The sequence below is a fragment of the Schistocerca americana genome, chromosome 6 (assembly GCF_021461395.2).
Source record: "Schistocerca americana isolate TAMUIC-IGC-003095 chromosome 6, iqSchAmer2.1, whole genome shotgun sequence".
NCBI lineage: Eukaryota > Metazoa > Arthropoda > Insecta > Orthoptera > Acrididae > Schistocerca > Schistocerca americana.
In genome coordinates, this window is record NC_060124.1 from 574,669,048 (window position 1) to 574,685,256 (window position 16,209).

A 16,209-nucleotide genomic window follows, 5' to 3' on the forward strand; every position below is an offset into this window, starting at 1 on the left:
CTTCAATAAAGTACAGTCTGAACAAAGCCATACAAAAATTTGGTATGCCCTTGATAAGACCCCAAAGTGTTGGAATGATTGGCAGCTTTAAACGTTCAAAAACGTAAAATTGCGCACTTCACAAAACAAGAAAATATATACTCGACAGTCACAGTTTGAATCTGTAAACTCACAAATACCTGGGTGTAACACTTTGTACGAACATGAAAATCTCATAGGCTCACTAGTGAGTAAACCAGGCAGCAGATTTCAATGTATCGTGAATATTAAGTAAATGCAATCAGTCTACAAAGGAAATGGCTTGCAAATCTTTCGTGCGACCCATGCTAGAATATTTTCAAGTGTTTGGACCCATACTAAATGGACTAGCAGGAAGTCATACAGAGAAGTGCAGCATAAATATTCGCAGGTTTGTTTGACTTATGGAAGTGTGTGACAGAGATGTTTAAGAAACTGAAATGGGAGACTTTTGAAGAAAGACAAACTGTCCCACCAAGGAAGTCTACTAACAAAGTTTCAAGAACCAGGTTTATATGATGATTCTAGAAATATACTACAATCCCCCCACCCCACCCCCGCGCGCGTGCGCACACACACACACACACACACACACACACACACACACACACACACACACACACACACATTTTCTCATGCTCCATATGTGAATGGAATGGGCAAAAAGCCCTATTAACTGGTACAGTGAGACTTACCCCTGCTATTTACTTCACAGCGGTTCACAGAGTACAGATGTTGATGTATTAATGAACTTGAAATAACAATGGTGATGGTGGCTCATTTGTTCAGAATTCTAAACTTCTAACCTCTAAAACCTATGTACAAAGACTTGCCACATTATTGAGTCAAACCTCAGAACCATGATACCCTGGTTTAGAAACACCACAGACGACCTCTCTATAAATCATACCCAAATATGCCTTTGACAGGAATCTCTTCTGCACGATGATAGAGAAGAAGAAGTTACAGCAAGATGAGCAACCAAAAAGAACAGACACTCCTTGAATTTACTACGTAAACATTCAGTGCCAATCTAAGCTTTCAACATGCTTCATACTACTGAACTGATTTAAATGTTTTCTTTGATATCAGTGTTTTCATATTTATTGACAGGTTCAACTGTCATGCCTCTCCAATAAAAACGTTCCCATCTGAGAGAACCTTTAGTTGTATTATTTGAATTCAACAGGAGGGAAAAATCAGAAATAAGAGAAGTTTGGGTCAGTTGTATAGTTCCCAGAAGCTAAACTGAAACAATGCACCAGTTAAGACACTGTGTTCATGTTTGAGAGATGTAGATATCAAATCCATATATGGCCACGTTGATTTGCGTTATCTAAATTACTTCACGCAAATTACAATATAATAAGAGCAATTCTGTCATCCACCCTTCACCAACTGAGTATAATCAGAATCCTCACATGGAAAAAACAGATAGGCCTATACAAATAAGTACAAGAAAAGGGCAAACAGATGAGAATGAAAGGATTTGAACAAAGCATTGGAACTGAAGAGACCAGCTCAGATCAATAAAGACAGGGAAAGTATTTAATATTAGAAATAAATCAACCCCTGGTTGCAAGGATAGTTTTTAATTTCTTTATTGCATAACCAATTTTGGGACTACCCACCCCATTTCAGATGCAACATACATCTAATCGATGTAAGAGAAAGACCCACATCCTCAACACCCCACAAGAAACAACACGTCTACATCTCTCAAACATGAACTCAGTGTCTTAACTGGTGCATTGTTTCAGTTTAGCTTCTGAGAACTATACAACTGACCCAAACTTCTCTTATTTCTGATTTTTCCCTCCTGTTGAATTCAAATAATACAACTAAAGGTTCTCTCAGATGGGAACGTTTTTATTGGAGAGGCATGACAGTTGAACCTGTCAATAAATATGAAAACACTGACATCAAAAAAAACATTTAAATCAGTTCAGTAGTATGAAGCATGTTGAAAGCTTAGATTGGCACTGAATGTTTACGTAGTAAACTCAAGGAGTGTCTGTTCTTTTTTGTTGCTCATCTTACTGCAACTTCTTCTCTATCATCGTGCAGAAGAGATCCCTGTCAAAGGCATCTTTGGGCATGATTTATATAGAGGTCATCTGTGGTATTTCTAAACCAGGGTATCGTGGTTTTGAGGTTTGACTCAATAATGTGGGAGATCTTCATGGTCAACCTGTACCTGCCCATTTGTTTGAGGTGACTGTAAAATTGTACACATCTTTTGTGAGTTATGTATAATTTTCTTTGTTTTGTCATAGACATCCTTGATGGATCTTTATTGGTTGATGCCATTCATGGAATGGGATTCCAGGATTGCCCTACCAGTTGTTCACTCTTTTTTTTTTTTTTTTTCTCCAATACTTTGAGGTGGTCTCTGTTTGCATTTAGTGTCAGCTGTGTACATAATTTTTGGCTTCAGAACTGTTTCACAGTTATGTATATTAGTATTTTGTGGAAGGCATTTTTTTGCTGTGGATCCTGCATGAAATTTGGTAGGCTATTTCAAGTATAGATATTCATTTTTTAAGTGCTTCATTGTCCAGTCTGCTTTTCATTTTATCTCACCCAGGTACTTATATTTTTCTGCTCTGCTGATGCCTTCATATTTCATCTGGAGTTTTTAGGATATCTTTGACGTCAGTCTGTTCTGTCCCCCCACCCCCTGAATATCTGGAGGCAAGTTTATTTGGTGGTTACCTTTAATTGTTCAACATAATAGCTACATTCTTGGCAAAAATAAGGCAGTGTGTCATGATTCCCCTGGATTTAATTCCCATTCTCATCGGGCTGTATCATTTGACAGGTCCTGATGTTTTTTTCTTCCAGAACACAGTTGAAAAGCAATGGGAACAACCCATCATTTTGTCTGACTCGTATTTTGATCTTGAAGGGGAGAGGCATTATAGGAATTTTATATTGGAGTATGTATCCGCTAGTGACACTAAAAGTTTGGAGACGTCTTGGTGGTGTGCTGTATGCTCCAAATGGTTAATGAAACTGCTCCTAATAAGTATGAGGTCCAGGCACAAATTTTCACTTTTATTGCTAAATAAATAATTTCGTGGTAACTGCATTAATGAACTGATATTTATTTCAGTGTCTCCATCGATGTAAGTTAAATTATTTTGTGGGCTGTAAATATAAATTTAAATGATGAAATAATTGTATAATTTCTTTGAATATCACTTCTGGCAGCATTATGCTCAAATGTCCAACTGGAACCTCTGTTGTCCTGCCTTCTCCAGTGGTTCATTCCGTGTCAGTTCAACCAGGGGCTCCATCTCATAGTCTCAGATTTGACTGAAATTCAGTACACTAATTCTACCATGTGTGGAACACTCATGTACAAAGTGTTAGTTTCCCCTGCAAATTAATTCGAGAATTATGACTTGTGAAAGAAGGTGGCGTGACCCAGAAATTGCAACCCGCGCCTGCCAATCTGTCTTCAGACCCAACTTCAGGTCTTAATAACTTTGGAACTATTCCACAAAGTCCACTGATTTTTTGCAACCCAGTAACATCCATTTAGAGAACACACTCCATGAATCAAAATACCAACAACATATTTCTGAGGGAAAATAAAAAATCCCAAAATGTGTTTAAAAAATGTAATACGTTAAAAGGTACATATTGTAGGTGCCCTCTATGCCAAATATAATTCACTCAAAAATAGTATAAATTTTTTGTGGTAAGCTTAATGTGGCCTAAGCACACACAGAACTCATCATGCCGATATCAGTCACAAAAACTGAGTTACATACACACGAAAATACAAAAATTTGAAAAATTACCTGAAAAACATGGATTTTCGAAGTGTGGTAGCACAAAAGGGACAAGTGGTATCCAAGCCAAATTTCACACACAGCATAAGTAGACCATAATGATATATATCTCAAAATTTCAGCATGTTATTGCAAGACATTTGTGTACAATGGAAGTTGACAGGTGTATTTGGTGATGTGGCCATTGTTTCACAACACAATTTTGTAAAAACATATCGTAAACTGTTCTGCATCTTCTTATGCTCTCCCGCAACTGTTTAATCACTAAGCAACAACATATAGACAGATTAACACAACCTATCATTAATGTTTACTGCACCTTAACTGCTAAAAACCAGTTGATTGTGCTTAGAACAGAAGTTCTCCCACACTTTGGCCACTGTACTCTGTGCATTGAGTGGCAAATTGTGCTGTCTTCCTGACACTGTGATAGGAACTGGAACTGTCATAAGAATATGTTCAAAAGGAATCCAACACCTGTCTGTCAAACATGGCCAATGAAATGATGTTGCTGGTCCTGCTGGTGCCATGAAGTCACAAATACATCACATTCTGCTTCACAGCACTCTGCAACACATCCTAAGTACCATTTGTCATCATAAACAGCAATAACATAGCAAGCTGGTTGTATGTTGCTGCTTTTGCTTCTGAATCCTGAGTCAGACACACTGTGAAGACACATGTTGTGCATGAACCTATAGTTATCACCGGACAGTTTGCTCATCTGCACATTGTCAGAGTCCGCTGGAGAGAAGTGATGATGGCTCCTTGTGCCTGCAACAATTTTAACGTGTTCTAGCCTGCTTTTTAGCAACTCTTCAACTGATTTCACCTCATCTTTCGAAACATAGAATGATTGTATGCCAGAGATATTTTTCTGTACCCAGGTAAATAATTGAATAGGTGTTAGAATGTGGCCTTCTGTAGGGTGCTGCAGATTAGCTCGTGATGCCATGCACTTAATGGTAGCACCAATACCATCACATACATTTTTACCATGACTTGTTGTGAAAAAATTCCATTCTGCGTGAATCTGAAAATCATGGTAATGCATGCATAAATTTTTGAGATTTTTACAGTTTTTGTACTGACTAGCTGCCCCATCACTGAAGTATTTCGCAAAACGTATGTGAGGCAGCTTGTTTTTCACATATGCCATGACAGTGCGAATGTGGGCATGAACTGCAATGACATCATTAATTAAACAGTCACTAAAAACACACAGGTTCATGACAGACACATCACCTGATTCACCTCTATAGTAAATTGCAAATGGCTGGAGAGTTGCTTGACTGTTGTCTCAATGATATCCTTGGATGACATCTTGAACTATAAATGCATAATTTTAAGAAAAGTCTAGTAATACTATAATTTCATCTTGTTTCAAATTACCCTTACAAAACTGGAGATAAGCCGATGGTGCTGTTGCTATGAAGCTGTGGGTGGTCAGTTTGTCCTTTTTTTGACAACACATTTCAACAAAATCTTCCACTGTACTTTGTCTTGTCTCAAGACTTGTGCGATCCATGTGTGTCCATTGTTTAAAGAAAGAATTTCATCGTCATCCATAAGGAGTTCACCATACAGTTTGTTATTCATGTTTTCTGCAAGGTTTGTCTTACCAGGACACTTCTCACACCAGTGTGTCATGCACTGGTAGGAGCTGATGTCACACACTATCAGCTTCATTGCACCCTTGTAATCCAGACCAGAATCCTTTATAGCAGCAAACATCAGCTTAGCATTTTGATGGGTCTCACATACACAAACATTGTGTGTGCCCCTTGCACTTACAGGCACAACCCATTTTGGCCAAAGATTGAAAAAAAGCTGATAAACCTACTTTAGTATTGGGATACTTTTCCTTGAATTCTACATATAGTTCTGATATGTTGCATAGCAACAGTCGTTTTTTCATCTGTACACATACATTTCCCATTTTCACCGCTACATAGTCTCTTTTACCAGGCATTATTCGGCTGTAGTCATTATTTTCATAAAACTCCGCCAGTAGCACTTTTATTTCTGAACTCAATTGCTTACCCTGAGCCTGCTGAAGTTGTGGAAGCACTCCTTGGGGTGCTTTTATTTTCCTAGCTTGCTTTACCATATATGTATAAACATTGAATTCCTTTGCAGTGTAGCCAATAGACCAGCTGGAAGGTGCAAGGGTAAGAATAGCTTCTTTTTTCTGACATTTGGATATGGCACATTTTTCTTTCAAATCATGCACTATTTTGCCCAAATCAGAGCATTTCTGGCATGATTTCTGTTCCTTTGGAGCAGATAGTTCTTCCTCTTCCACCATTAGTGTGTCAGCTATTTTGTGTTTTAATTTCATATGAGCTTCTTGTAGTTTTCTTCTACCATGGCTGGGCCTGTCTCTTTTCCCAACTTTTTGTGTCTTCATGGGAGACAAACCAAGAGCAGTCACTGAAGTATTTAATTGCTCATCCTCTGTGGTTGTAGGTGGCTGATACTCTTCATCACTGTCATGTAAATTATCAGAATATTCTTGATTTTTTAGCAGTGTGACACACGTGGAACATAACTTTTGTCCTGGTTTCATGTTGAGTCCCATGCACTGATTCACTTTCAATACTGATTTTATATCAATTTCTCTGAGGCTACACTTCACTGTCTTCTTATGGATCAAAACAACTTCTTTGTAGGAGAGAATACTTATCTGGAAACACTTTCATATGATAACAAACACTAAAGTTTCCTGGAACTGTACTTCTTGTGCCCACAGGGTGTATCCTGGATCTCCGAAGCAACAAATCTTGGTCTGGTTCATCCAGATCATACAGTACAAAGTCAATCCCACATTTTGTTCCATATGTTGTTTTATGACATTCAGATGCTTGTGCTCTACCAATACTTCAACTTGTTTGAACAAAAGCACCACTAGTACACTCTTCTGCCTCCATACGGACTCTCCTCAACAGTACTGACCAGTCTGGAACTAGAATCTTAAAAACATGAGTAACCTGTAGTTGTTGCTTGTTTCCTTTGTTGTTCCTGCCTAACAATGACTCATTCTGTCCCTGAAAACTACCATTGTTTAACTTTCTGCTGCCCAATGGTTCCCAACAATTGCTGCAGCTTTATCTGAAACAAGTTGTTTACATCATCACTATTACTTGCTAAATCGTGTTAAAAGAAACTTAACCAAATACATCTCTGTCAACTTTTATTGTACACAAATGCCTTGCAATAACAAGTTGAAATTTTGCCACATATTATATTATGGTCTACTTATGCAGTGTTTGAAATTTGGCTTGGATATCACTTGTCCCTTTTGTGCTACCACACTTAGAAAATCCATGTTTTTCAGGTAATTTTTCAAATTTTTGTATTTTCGTGTGCATGTAACTCTGTTTGTGTGACTGATATGGGCAAGATGAGTTTTGTGTGTGTTTAGGCCACATTAAGCTTACCACAAAAAATTTATACTATTTTTGAGTGAATTATATTTGGCATAGAGGGCACCTACAATATGTACCTTTTAACGTATTACATTTTTTAATCACATTTTGGAATTATATATTTTCCCTCAGAAATATGTTGGTGTTTTGATTCATAGAGTGTGTTCTCTAAGTGGATGTTTTTGGGTTGAAAAAATTTCACTGGACTGTGCGGAATAGTTCCAAAGTTATTGAGACCTGAAGTTGGGTCTGAAGATAGATTGCCAGGTGCAGGTTGCAATTTCCAGGTCACGCCACCTTCTTTCACAAGCCATAATTCTGGAACTTATTGGTAGGGGAACTTAAAATTTGTATATGAGTGTTGCACACTTGGTAGCATTGGTGTGCTAAATTTCAGCCAACTCTAAGACTATCAGCTGGAACATTTTCTCAAATTGGTTGAATTGGCATGGAATGACCTCAGTGTGAAATCAGTAATGCAGGAAACCTCAAAAAAGTTGATCTAACAGTTTGTTGCTTTTGGCATGAAAAATTAGCAAAATAGTTTACAGCTACATTAATGCACTTTAGTTTGTGTGAAAGTTTCTTGGCATATAGCATTATTTGCAGAATTGTCCAACCTATACATATATTATTTAATTATAACATTGGTGTTTTTGAACCACCTCATCAAGGAGAGATCTTTAAAAGTGTTTGTATGGTGGGAATTTAACAATGTTTTATACAAATTCTTAACAACTACTCAGGTGATTACATTATCGGATTTGGAATGTGATTATCTTAATGCTCAGCAGTGCTGTTCGAAGCTAAATTTTGTAAGTAATGTTTATATGGATATATTTTTTCATGGTTTACTTGTTAAACAAAGCTGTATTTTCTGCTAATAAAATGTAGGAAAATTGTGTGTGTGTGTGTGTGTGTGTGTGTGTGTGTGTGTGTGAGAGAGAGAGAGAGAGAGAGAGAGAGAGAGAGAGAGAGAGAGAGAGAGAGAGAGGGAGAGAGAGAGTAAAACAGTGCCATGTTTTTCTTCTGCCAAATACAACTTTTTTGTACATGTGACAGTATTATGAAAAGGATAGATTGCTACTCACTATACAGTGGAAATGTTGAGTTGCAGACATGCGCTACAAAAAGACTGCTAAACAAGTAAGCTTTTGCACAGAAAGATGTCTTCTAATTAGACAAAACACACACACACATAGATGTTCACGCAAATGAGGCTCTTTCACATGTGGCCACTGTCTCTGACTGTCCAAGCCAGACAGTGAGAACTACACGTGGTAGGAGAAGCAATTTGGTTGGGAGGGGGGGGGGGGGGGGTAAGGAGGTGGCTAGTAGGTGGAGGGGCAGGTAGCAGGGTAGAAGTGGGGTCAGTAAAGTGCTGCTTGTGGGAGCATAGAGGAACAAGGTGGAGGGAGAGTAGGGAGATAGATGCAGTCAGGAGGTTGGACAGGGGCAGGGGAGAAGATAGAAAAGGAGAGAAATAAAGAGACTGTGTGTGCGTTGGTGAAATAGAAGGCTGTGTAGTGCTGCAATTGGAACAGGGAAGCATATAGGTGGCTAAAGGGCAATAACCAATAAAGGTTGAGGCCACTATATGGTGCGTAGCAATCTATCCTTTTCGTAATATTGTTATTATTCCATCCTGGATTTTCTATTTTTCTTGCATCTTCTTGATTTGAACTTTCATTGTTTTCACTTTATTTTTATTTTGCTGAACATTTCTTGTGAATATGTTTTTATTATTCTAGGTAAATACTTGCTTTTAAAGTGCACGGGAGGACAGTATAACACCAATTTCGTAATTCACTGTGTAATGAGCTTTGCATGTGGAGTGGAACACAACTCAGACATTTTAAACTTGGTTCCAGATAATGCATTTCTGGAACTTTTTGCTGAGTTTCTGTAAATCACACTGGCATTTCCCTTTTCTTTACCTTGGAACAGTGGAACACTACCATGAACGTTCTGAGCCACCAGAACATCTGTAATCATTCTGATGTTGTGTTGATCATCCCGTTGATGCAGCCCACCGTGCTACTCTAACCTGTGCGAGCCTCTTCGTCTCTGAATAACTACTGCATCCTATATCCTTCTGAATCGGCTTACCGTATTCACCTTTTGGTGAATGATTTTTTTACCCACACACTTCCCTCCAATATTAAGTTCGTGATCCCTGATGACTCGGAAAGTGTCCTTTCAACCGATCCCTTGTTTTGATCAAGTTGTGCCACAAATTTCTTGTCTCCCCAGTTCTACTCAGTACCTCTTCGTTAGTTACATGATCTACCCATCTAATCTTCAACATTCTTCTGCAGCACCACATTTTGATAGCTCCTATTGTCTTTTTGTCTAAACAGTTAATCATCCATGTTTCGCTTCCATACTCTAGACAAATAGATTCAGAAAAGACTTTTTAACTCTGAATTTTATTTTCAGTGTTAACAAATCTCTCTTCTTGAGAAATACATTTCTCACCAGTTCTTGTCTACATTTCATATCCTCTATACTACAGTAAGTGCCAATACTGTAGATAATGACATATATAATAAACAGATTTAAGAGTGCACAGAATAATATAAAAATTATAAAACAAATACCTAAAGAAGCCGCAATGAAAGAAAACAGATTGCTGCACATAATCAGCGCCCTCTGTTAGCGCTAACGCCGGAGTGCCGCATATACGAGAAGTGGTTAGAGGAACATGACTGTCAGAGGGCCCCTAGTACCCTGCGGCACGCCATTGCAAGAAAAGTATGATAAAACCCCATACCAGTCCATGAACAAGATTATCTAGTTAATGAACTGTATACTATATAAACAGCAAAGGAACAAGAAAGCACGGGAGTTATGCACACTCTGAAAGCTGTTTATTATTTATGTGATTATCTATTATATTGGCACTTGGGCATACATCAGTTACTGTCTCTTTAACTGATTTGATTTGATTTCTTTATTAATCTGTGAAACAATTTACATTGTATGGATTTCGTCATTGAATAATAGACAATTTAACAGTTCAAATTTGTTTCTTACACAATAGTTGACAGTGAAATTTTCTTTTAATGTAATTTACATTTTTCAGTCTTATATAATTATTATTTCTCCATATAGTTTAACACAGAACTTTCATATTTTAAGTAACCTTTTTTAATTCAAGTACTCCATTACTGTATAGTAACTTTTATTTTGTAAAAATTTTTTTAGTTTTTCTTTGAAGGAGGAGATTGTCTGTATGTCTTTTATGTTTTGTGGTAATTTATTATATAATTATATATTATTTAGTCCGCCCCTCGTGGTCTCGCGGTAGCGTTCTCGCTTCCCGAGCACGGGGTCCCGGGTTCGATTGCCGGCGGGGTCAGGAATTTTTCCTGCCTCGAGATGACTGGGTGTTGTGTCGTCTACATCATCATCATTCATTCCCATTACGGTCGCAGGAAGGCAACGGCAAACCACCTCCATTAGGACCTTGCCTAGTAAGGCGGTGTGGGTCTCCCGCATCGTTCCCCTACGCTCTGTAAAGAAGCATGGGACTTCATTTCCATCATTATATAATTTGATGGCATTATACAGTAGACTCTGTTGTGTTTGAACTTCATTTTTTCTATCCATACTTTCGTAACCATGTACAGAACCATTGTTAACATAGTGTCCAATTTTTTTTTTAATGTACATAACATTTTGAAAAATATATTCACATGGGACAGTTAAAATTTCCAGCATTTTAAAAAGTTCAAGGCAGTGAGCCATGGTGCCACTCTTGGTCATTATACGTACTGCTCTTTTCTGCAATTTGAATATAGCTTTGATATTTTTCCTGCTCACTCCCCAGAATATTATCCCATAACTAATAACAGAATGAATTTACGCAAAGTATACTGATCTAATACATGAAATATCGCGTGCTGAAGTAAGAACTCTGAGGGCATAGCATGCTGTAGAGATTCTGTTACGAAGTATTTTTACATGGTCTTCCCACTTCAACTGACTATCAACTTGCATGCCAAGAAATTTTGTGCTTTCCACCCATTGTATGGTTTCATAAATTCAGGTTATTATAATATGGTTTTTTGTTTATGTAAAAGTTCATAGCACTTGTTTTCTTAATATTAAGCATGACCTTTTTTGTTAGCTGCCCACTCATATACACTTTTTAGTGTTTCTTCAGCTTTCTCTCTTAGATCTACATGTGATGTGTCACTGATTAGCACATTAGAGTCATCTGCAAACAATATTGTATGCCCATGCTTTATACTTTGTGGGAAATCATTAATATAAATTAGAAATAGTACTGGACCTAGGACACTACCCTGTGGTACACCTATATTTATATGTTTGGGGTCAGAAATATGTTTTTCTATACAGTTGGAGTTACATGATAAATGTGTTATTTCAGTCATCTGTATTCTATTTTCTAGATATGACTGGAACCATATTTTTACAATCCCCCTTATTCCCAGTTCATCTAGCTTAACCAACAGTGTTTTCTGATCCACTGTGTCAAAAGCTTTGGCTAGATCGAGAAATATACATGTTGTATAGTTTCCTTTATTGAGTGCTTCTACGATATATTTAGTGAGATATGCTGTTGCTGCTTCTGTGCCTTTCCCTGTTCGGAATCCAAACTGGTCGTTGGTTAGGAGGTTGTGCTTATTCAAGTAGCTCATAAGTCTACCTTTCACAATAGTTTCTATTATTTTAGCAAAGCACGAGAGCAGTGAGAGTGGCCTATAATTTTCTATACTTCCTGTGTCTCCTTTTTTGAAGAGAGGCATTACTTTAGCATATTTTAAGTTGTCAGGAAAATAAACCTGCTTGAATGATTGGTTTATAATATTAACTAATGGTGATAACAGGCTCTCTATACAGTCTTTAATTAGAAAAATTGGAACTTCATCTAAACCAGCTGAATTTTTATTTTTCAGTTTGCTAACTACTTTGTAGACTTCTTTTTTTGTGGGCAGTAATACAATTGAATGTGGTACACTTTTGTTTAGCTTTGTGATCTGAGGGACTTTTTGCAATTTTTGCTGTAATTTTGTACCTATACTGCTGAAATAATTATTTATATGGTTCTCCTTTTTAACAGTGTAACTTTTGTCATGTTTTGTTTCTTCTTTTTTATTACTGTAATGTCTCTTACACCTTCTAAGCCCATTACAGACTTTACTGATTGCATCCCCCTTTATTTTATGTTGTACAATTAATTACTGAAGAATATGAGTATGCCTACAGTAGCAACATCTGGTGAACTTGAAACTCAAACATTTTGTGGCTTCTGTACTGCAGTTTGTTTTGAACAGTAGTGCTGCAGATATGATGACTCCTGCATATGTTGTTATTTATATATATTTGATGGTGCTGGTGCTGATTTTGTGTTTTTTATAAAAAAAAAAAAAAAAAAAAAAACAGGTATGTCTCTTCATACTTGAAGCTCACAACTGCTCATGTATGTCAGTAGTACTTTTCGTTACAGTCTATTTTATTCTTTTAAGCTGTAGACAATCTGCTAGTGTATTTATGTTTTTCCCATATTTTGCTGAAGATCTGAAGATAGTCACTACAGACAGAAACCGGTAGTCTGATGACAAAAATTTGTGACCATAAGTGTGAAGTAAAGGAAATTTATTCTGTTTTTGGGTCACTGTTTTAATCATGACCATGTCACAGCTTGTGATTAAACAGATAGTTCAGTAATTTTCACACCTCTTAGCAAGTGCTTTCTTTGGAATTGGAATCATTACATTCTTCTTGAAGTCTGAGAGTATTTTACCTGTCTTATACATCTTGCACTCCAGATGGAAGGGTTTTGTCATCAGCAGTTCTGACAGAATATTGTCTACTCATGAAACCTTGTTTTAATTTAGATCTTTCAGAGCTTTGTCAAATTCTTCTCACAGTATCGTATCTCTTGTCTCATCTTCATTTACGCCCACTTCCCTGTCTATAAAAATGCCTTCAAGTTTATTTCCATTATATAGACCTTCTATATACTCCTTATATATTTCAGCTTTCCCTTCTTTGCTTAGGACTGCTTTTCTGTCTGAGCTCTTGATATTCACAGAGCTGCTTCTCTTTTCTCCAAAGGCCTTTTTAATTTCCTATTGGCAGTATCAATCTTTCCCCTAATGAAATATGCTTCTAAATCTTTACATTTGTCCTCTAGCAATTCTTGCTTAGCCATTTTGTATTTCCTGTCAGTCTGTATTCCCATTTGCCTCCTACATTTGCTGCATTTTTATATTTTCTCCTTTCATCAGTTAAATTCAGAATCTCATGTGTTATCCAAAGATTTCTACTGGACCTTGTGTTTTTATCTATTTGATCCACTGCTGCCTTCACTATTTCATCTCTTAAAGCTACCCATTCATCTTCTACTGTATTCCTTTTTCCCTTTTCTAGTCACTTATTACCTCGTGCCCCATTTGAAACTCTGAGCAAGCTCTGGTTCTTTCAACTTATCCAGTCCCATTTACTTAATTTCCTATCTATTCCAACTTCTTCAGTTTTAATCTACTGTTCATAACCAGTAAATTGTGGTCAGAGCCCACATCTGCCCCTGGAAATGTTTTACATTTTAAAACTTGGTTTCTAAATCTTTGTCTTACCATTATATAGGCAATCTGAAACCTTCCAGTGTCTCCAAGTCTCTTCCACATATATAACCTTCTTTTACAATTCTTATACCCCAGTCCATACTGATCAACTATTTTTCCTTCTCTTCCTTTTCCTACTATTGAAATCCACTCCCCATTAACTGTTAAATTTTCATCTCCCTTAACTAACTGAATTTTTTTTTTTTTTGTCTCGCCATGCATTTTTTTTCCCATTTCTTCTGCATTTATGGAGCTCGTTGGCATATAAACTTGTATTGCTGTGATGGGTGTGGGCTTCATGTCTACCTTGGCTACAGTTATGCAATCACTATGCTATTCATAGTAGCTACCCTGCATTCCTACTTTTTATTCATTCTTAAACCTCTCCTGCAGCACCTGTATTTGATTCTGTATGTGCAACCTGGTATTCACCTGACCAGGAGTCCTGTTCCTCCTGCCACTTAACTTCACTAATTCCCACCATATCTAACTTCATCTGATCCATTTCCTGATTCTAAATTTTTTGACCTACCGGCCCAATTATGGGATCTAACATTCCACACACCGATCCATAACATGCAAGTTTTGTTTCTCCTGATGATGACATCCTCCTGAGTAGTCCCCACCCGGAGATCTGAATTGGGGTTGTTTTACCTCTGAAATATTTTACCCAAGAGGATGCCATCATCATTTAACCATACAGTAGAGCTGCATGCCCTCAGGAAAAATTATGACTAGCTTCCCCTTGCTTTTAGCCATTCATAGTATGAGCACAGCAATGCCGTTTTGGTTGATGTTACAAGACCAGATCAGTCTGTCATCCAGACTTTGCAGACTTACAATAAGAGAACATAGTCTGTGCCCACTTAGTTAATGCATCAGTAACACTATACAGTTCGTGCAAAAATTTCATCTGCCAATCTACTTATAAACAGCATTGCATTAAAGGAGATTGTCACTTTTCATATATTCAGTCACATGTGATTTTTTTCTGTTGTGAATTTCTGTATTGGTAGTTTGATACATTTTAAGACTGATTTACACTGGATGTCACCCATCAACAAATCATCATGGAATGGAAGGGAAATTCACTGCGAAATTTGTCTTGCTTTCTGTACAGCTAATTAATAACATTGGAAGAACTGAGGTTTGTTTTTTCTCCATAATACAGCGAACCTTTTTGTTATTTAAACAGTGTATTAAAAACTTTTTATCTGTTTCTGTTATTATTTATGCTTAGTCTAAGCTTTTTATTTATCCAATTATTGTAAAACTGATGCCATTTTCTGCTTTATATTTAGTTTCTCTCAGTAGAGAACACCCATTGTGCTTGTGCAATTATCACAGTACGTCATGAAAACAACGCAACCCAAAAAATAAAGATTACAAAGAAATAAAGCCCAAGATCCCGTAGTATAAAGTTGTAGTAGTAGTAGCAGCAGCAGCTTTATTCTCCGTAGATCTCTTTTTACATGTATATAGGACATGTCAAAGTATTTACAAGTTTAGACCAATTTAAAATAAGCTAATACGTATACACATACATTAACAGATTTATAATTAGAGACAATCATTAGATTTACTCCTGATATACAATACGTTTTTTGCAAATAACTTATTAAATAATGCAATGCCACACTGTTCACTCATATCTCACTATCAGTCACTGCACACACTATACACACATTGTTTCATAACACTTTCCTCACTACACACATAAACACACACACTGGTAATCTCTGGGCCATTTTCCATCCTCTATAATGAGTGAGCTGTTGAGCTCAGAAAGAGGTGTTCGTATTGTGCTATGCATAGCTTGGGGGTAAGTATTTCTAGAAAAGGGCAAAAGAAGGGAAAAAACATAGTGTGGAGGTGTTATGTGGAGTGTTCGATGTTTTGTAATCATTATTATTATTATTTATTTCTATAACTTTTTTTTACCAAATCCCTACTCTGTTTTATCTAAGTAATCCTTCAGTGTATAAAATGTATTGCATAACAGGTACTTTTTAGTTGCCTTTTTAAATAAGTGTATTTTTGCAATTTCTTTAATCTCTTTTGGTAATTTGTTGTGCAGTTTTACTCCTTGGTTGAAAATTCTGTTTTGAATTTTATGTTTATTTTTTCTTGATAAATGTAAGTTGAGTCTAGCTCTTGTTCCATGGTCATGGACAGAGCTGTTTGTGCAGTAATTACCAATGTTATTTTATGTGTACAACTAACTGGTAAATGTATTCACATGGAGCAGTTAAAATCCCCAGTGTTTTGAACATATTTTTACAATGGGCTCGACTACCATTTTTGGTTATTATTCTTAGGGCTGATTTTTGGAGATTGAAAATTGTGTTCATATTATGCATTTGTTCC

General features: G+C 36.8%; 1 protein-coding gene across 1 annotated transcript in view; it reads left to right on the top strand.

The window, feature by feature from the left end:
* The window catches only part of LOC124619780 (protein cornichon homolog 4), a 93,474-nt gene that overhangs the window by 1,538 nt on the left and 75,727 nt on the right, over window positions 1-16,209 (top strand). The window contains exon 2 of the mRNA XM_047146366.1: window positions 7,993-8,061. Coding sequence (XP_047002322.1) covers window positions 7,993-8,061 — 69 coding nt within the window. The remainder of the gene's footprint in view (window positions 1-7,992; window positions 8,062-16,209) is intronic.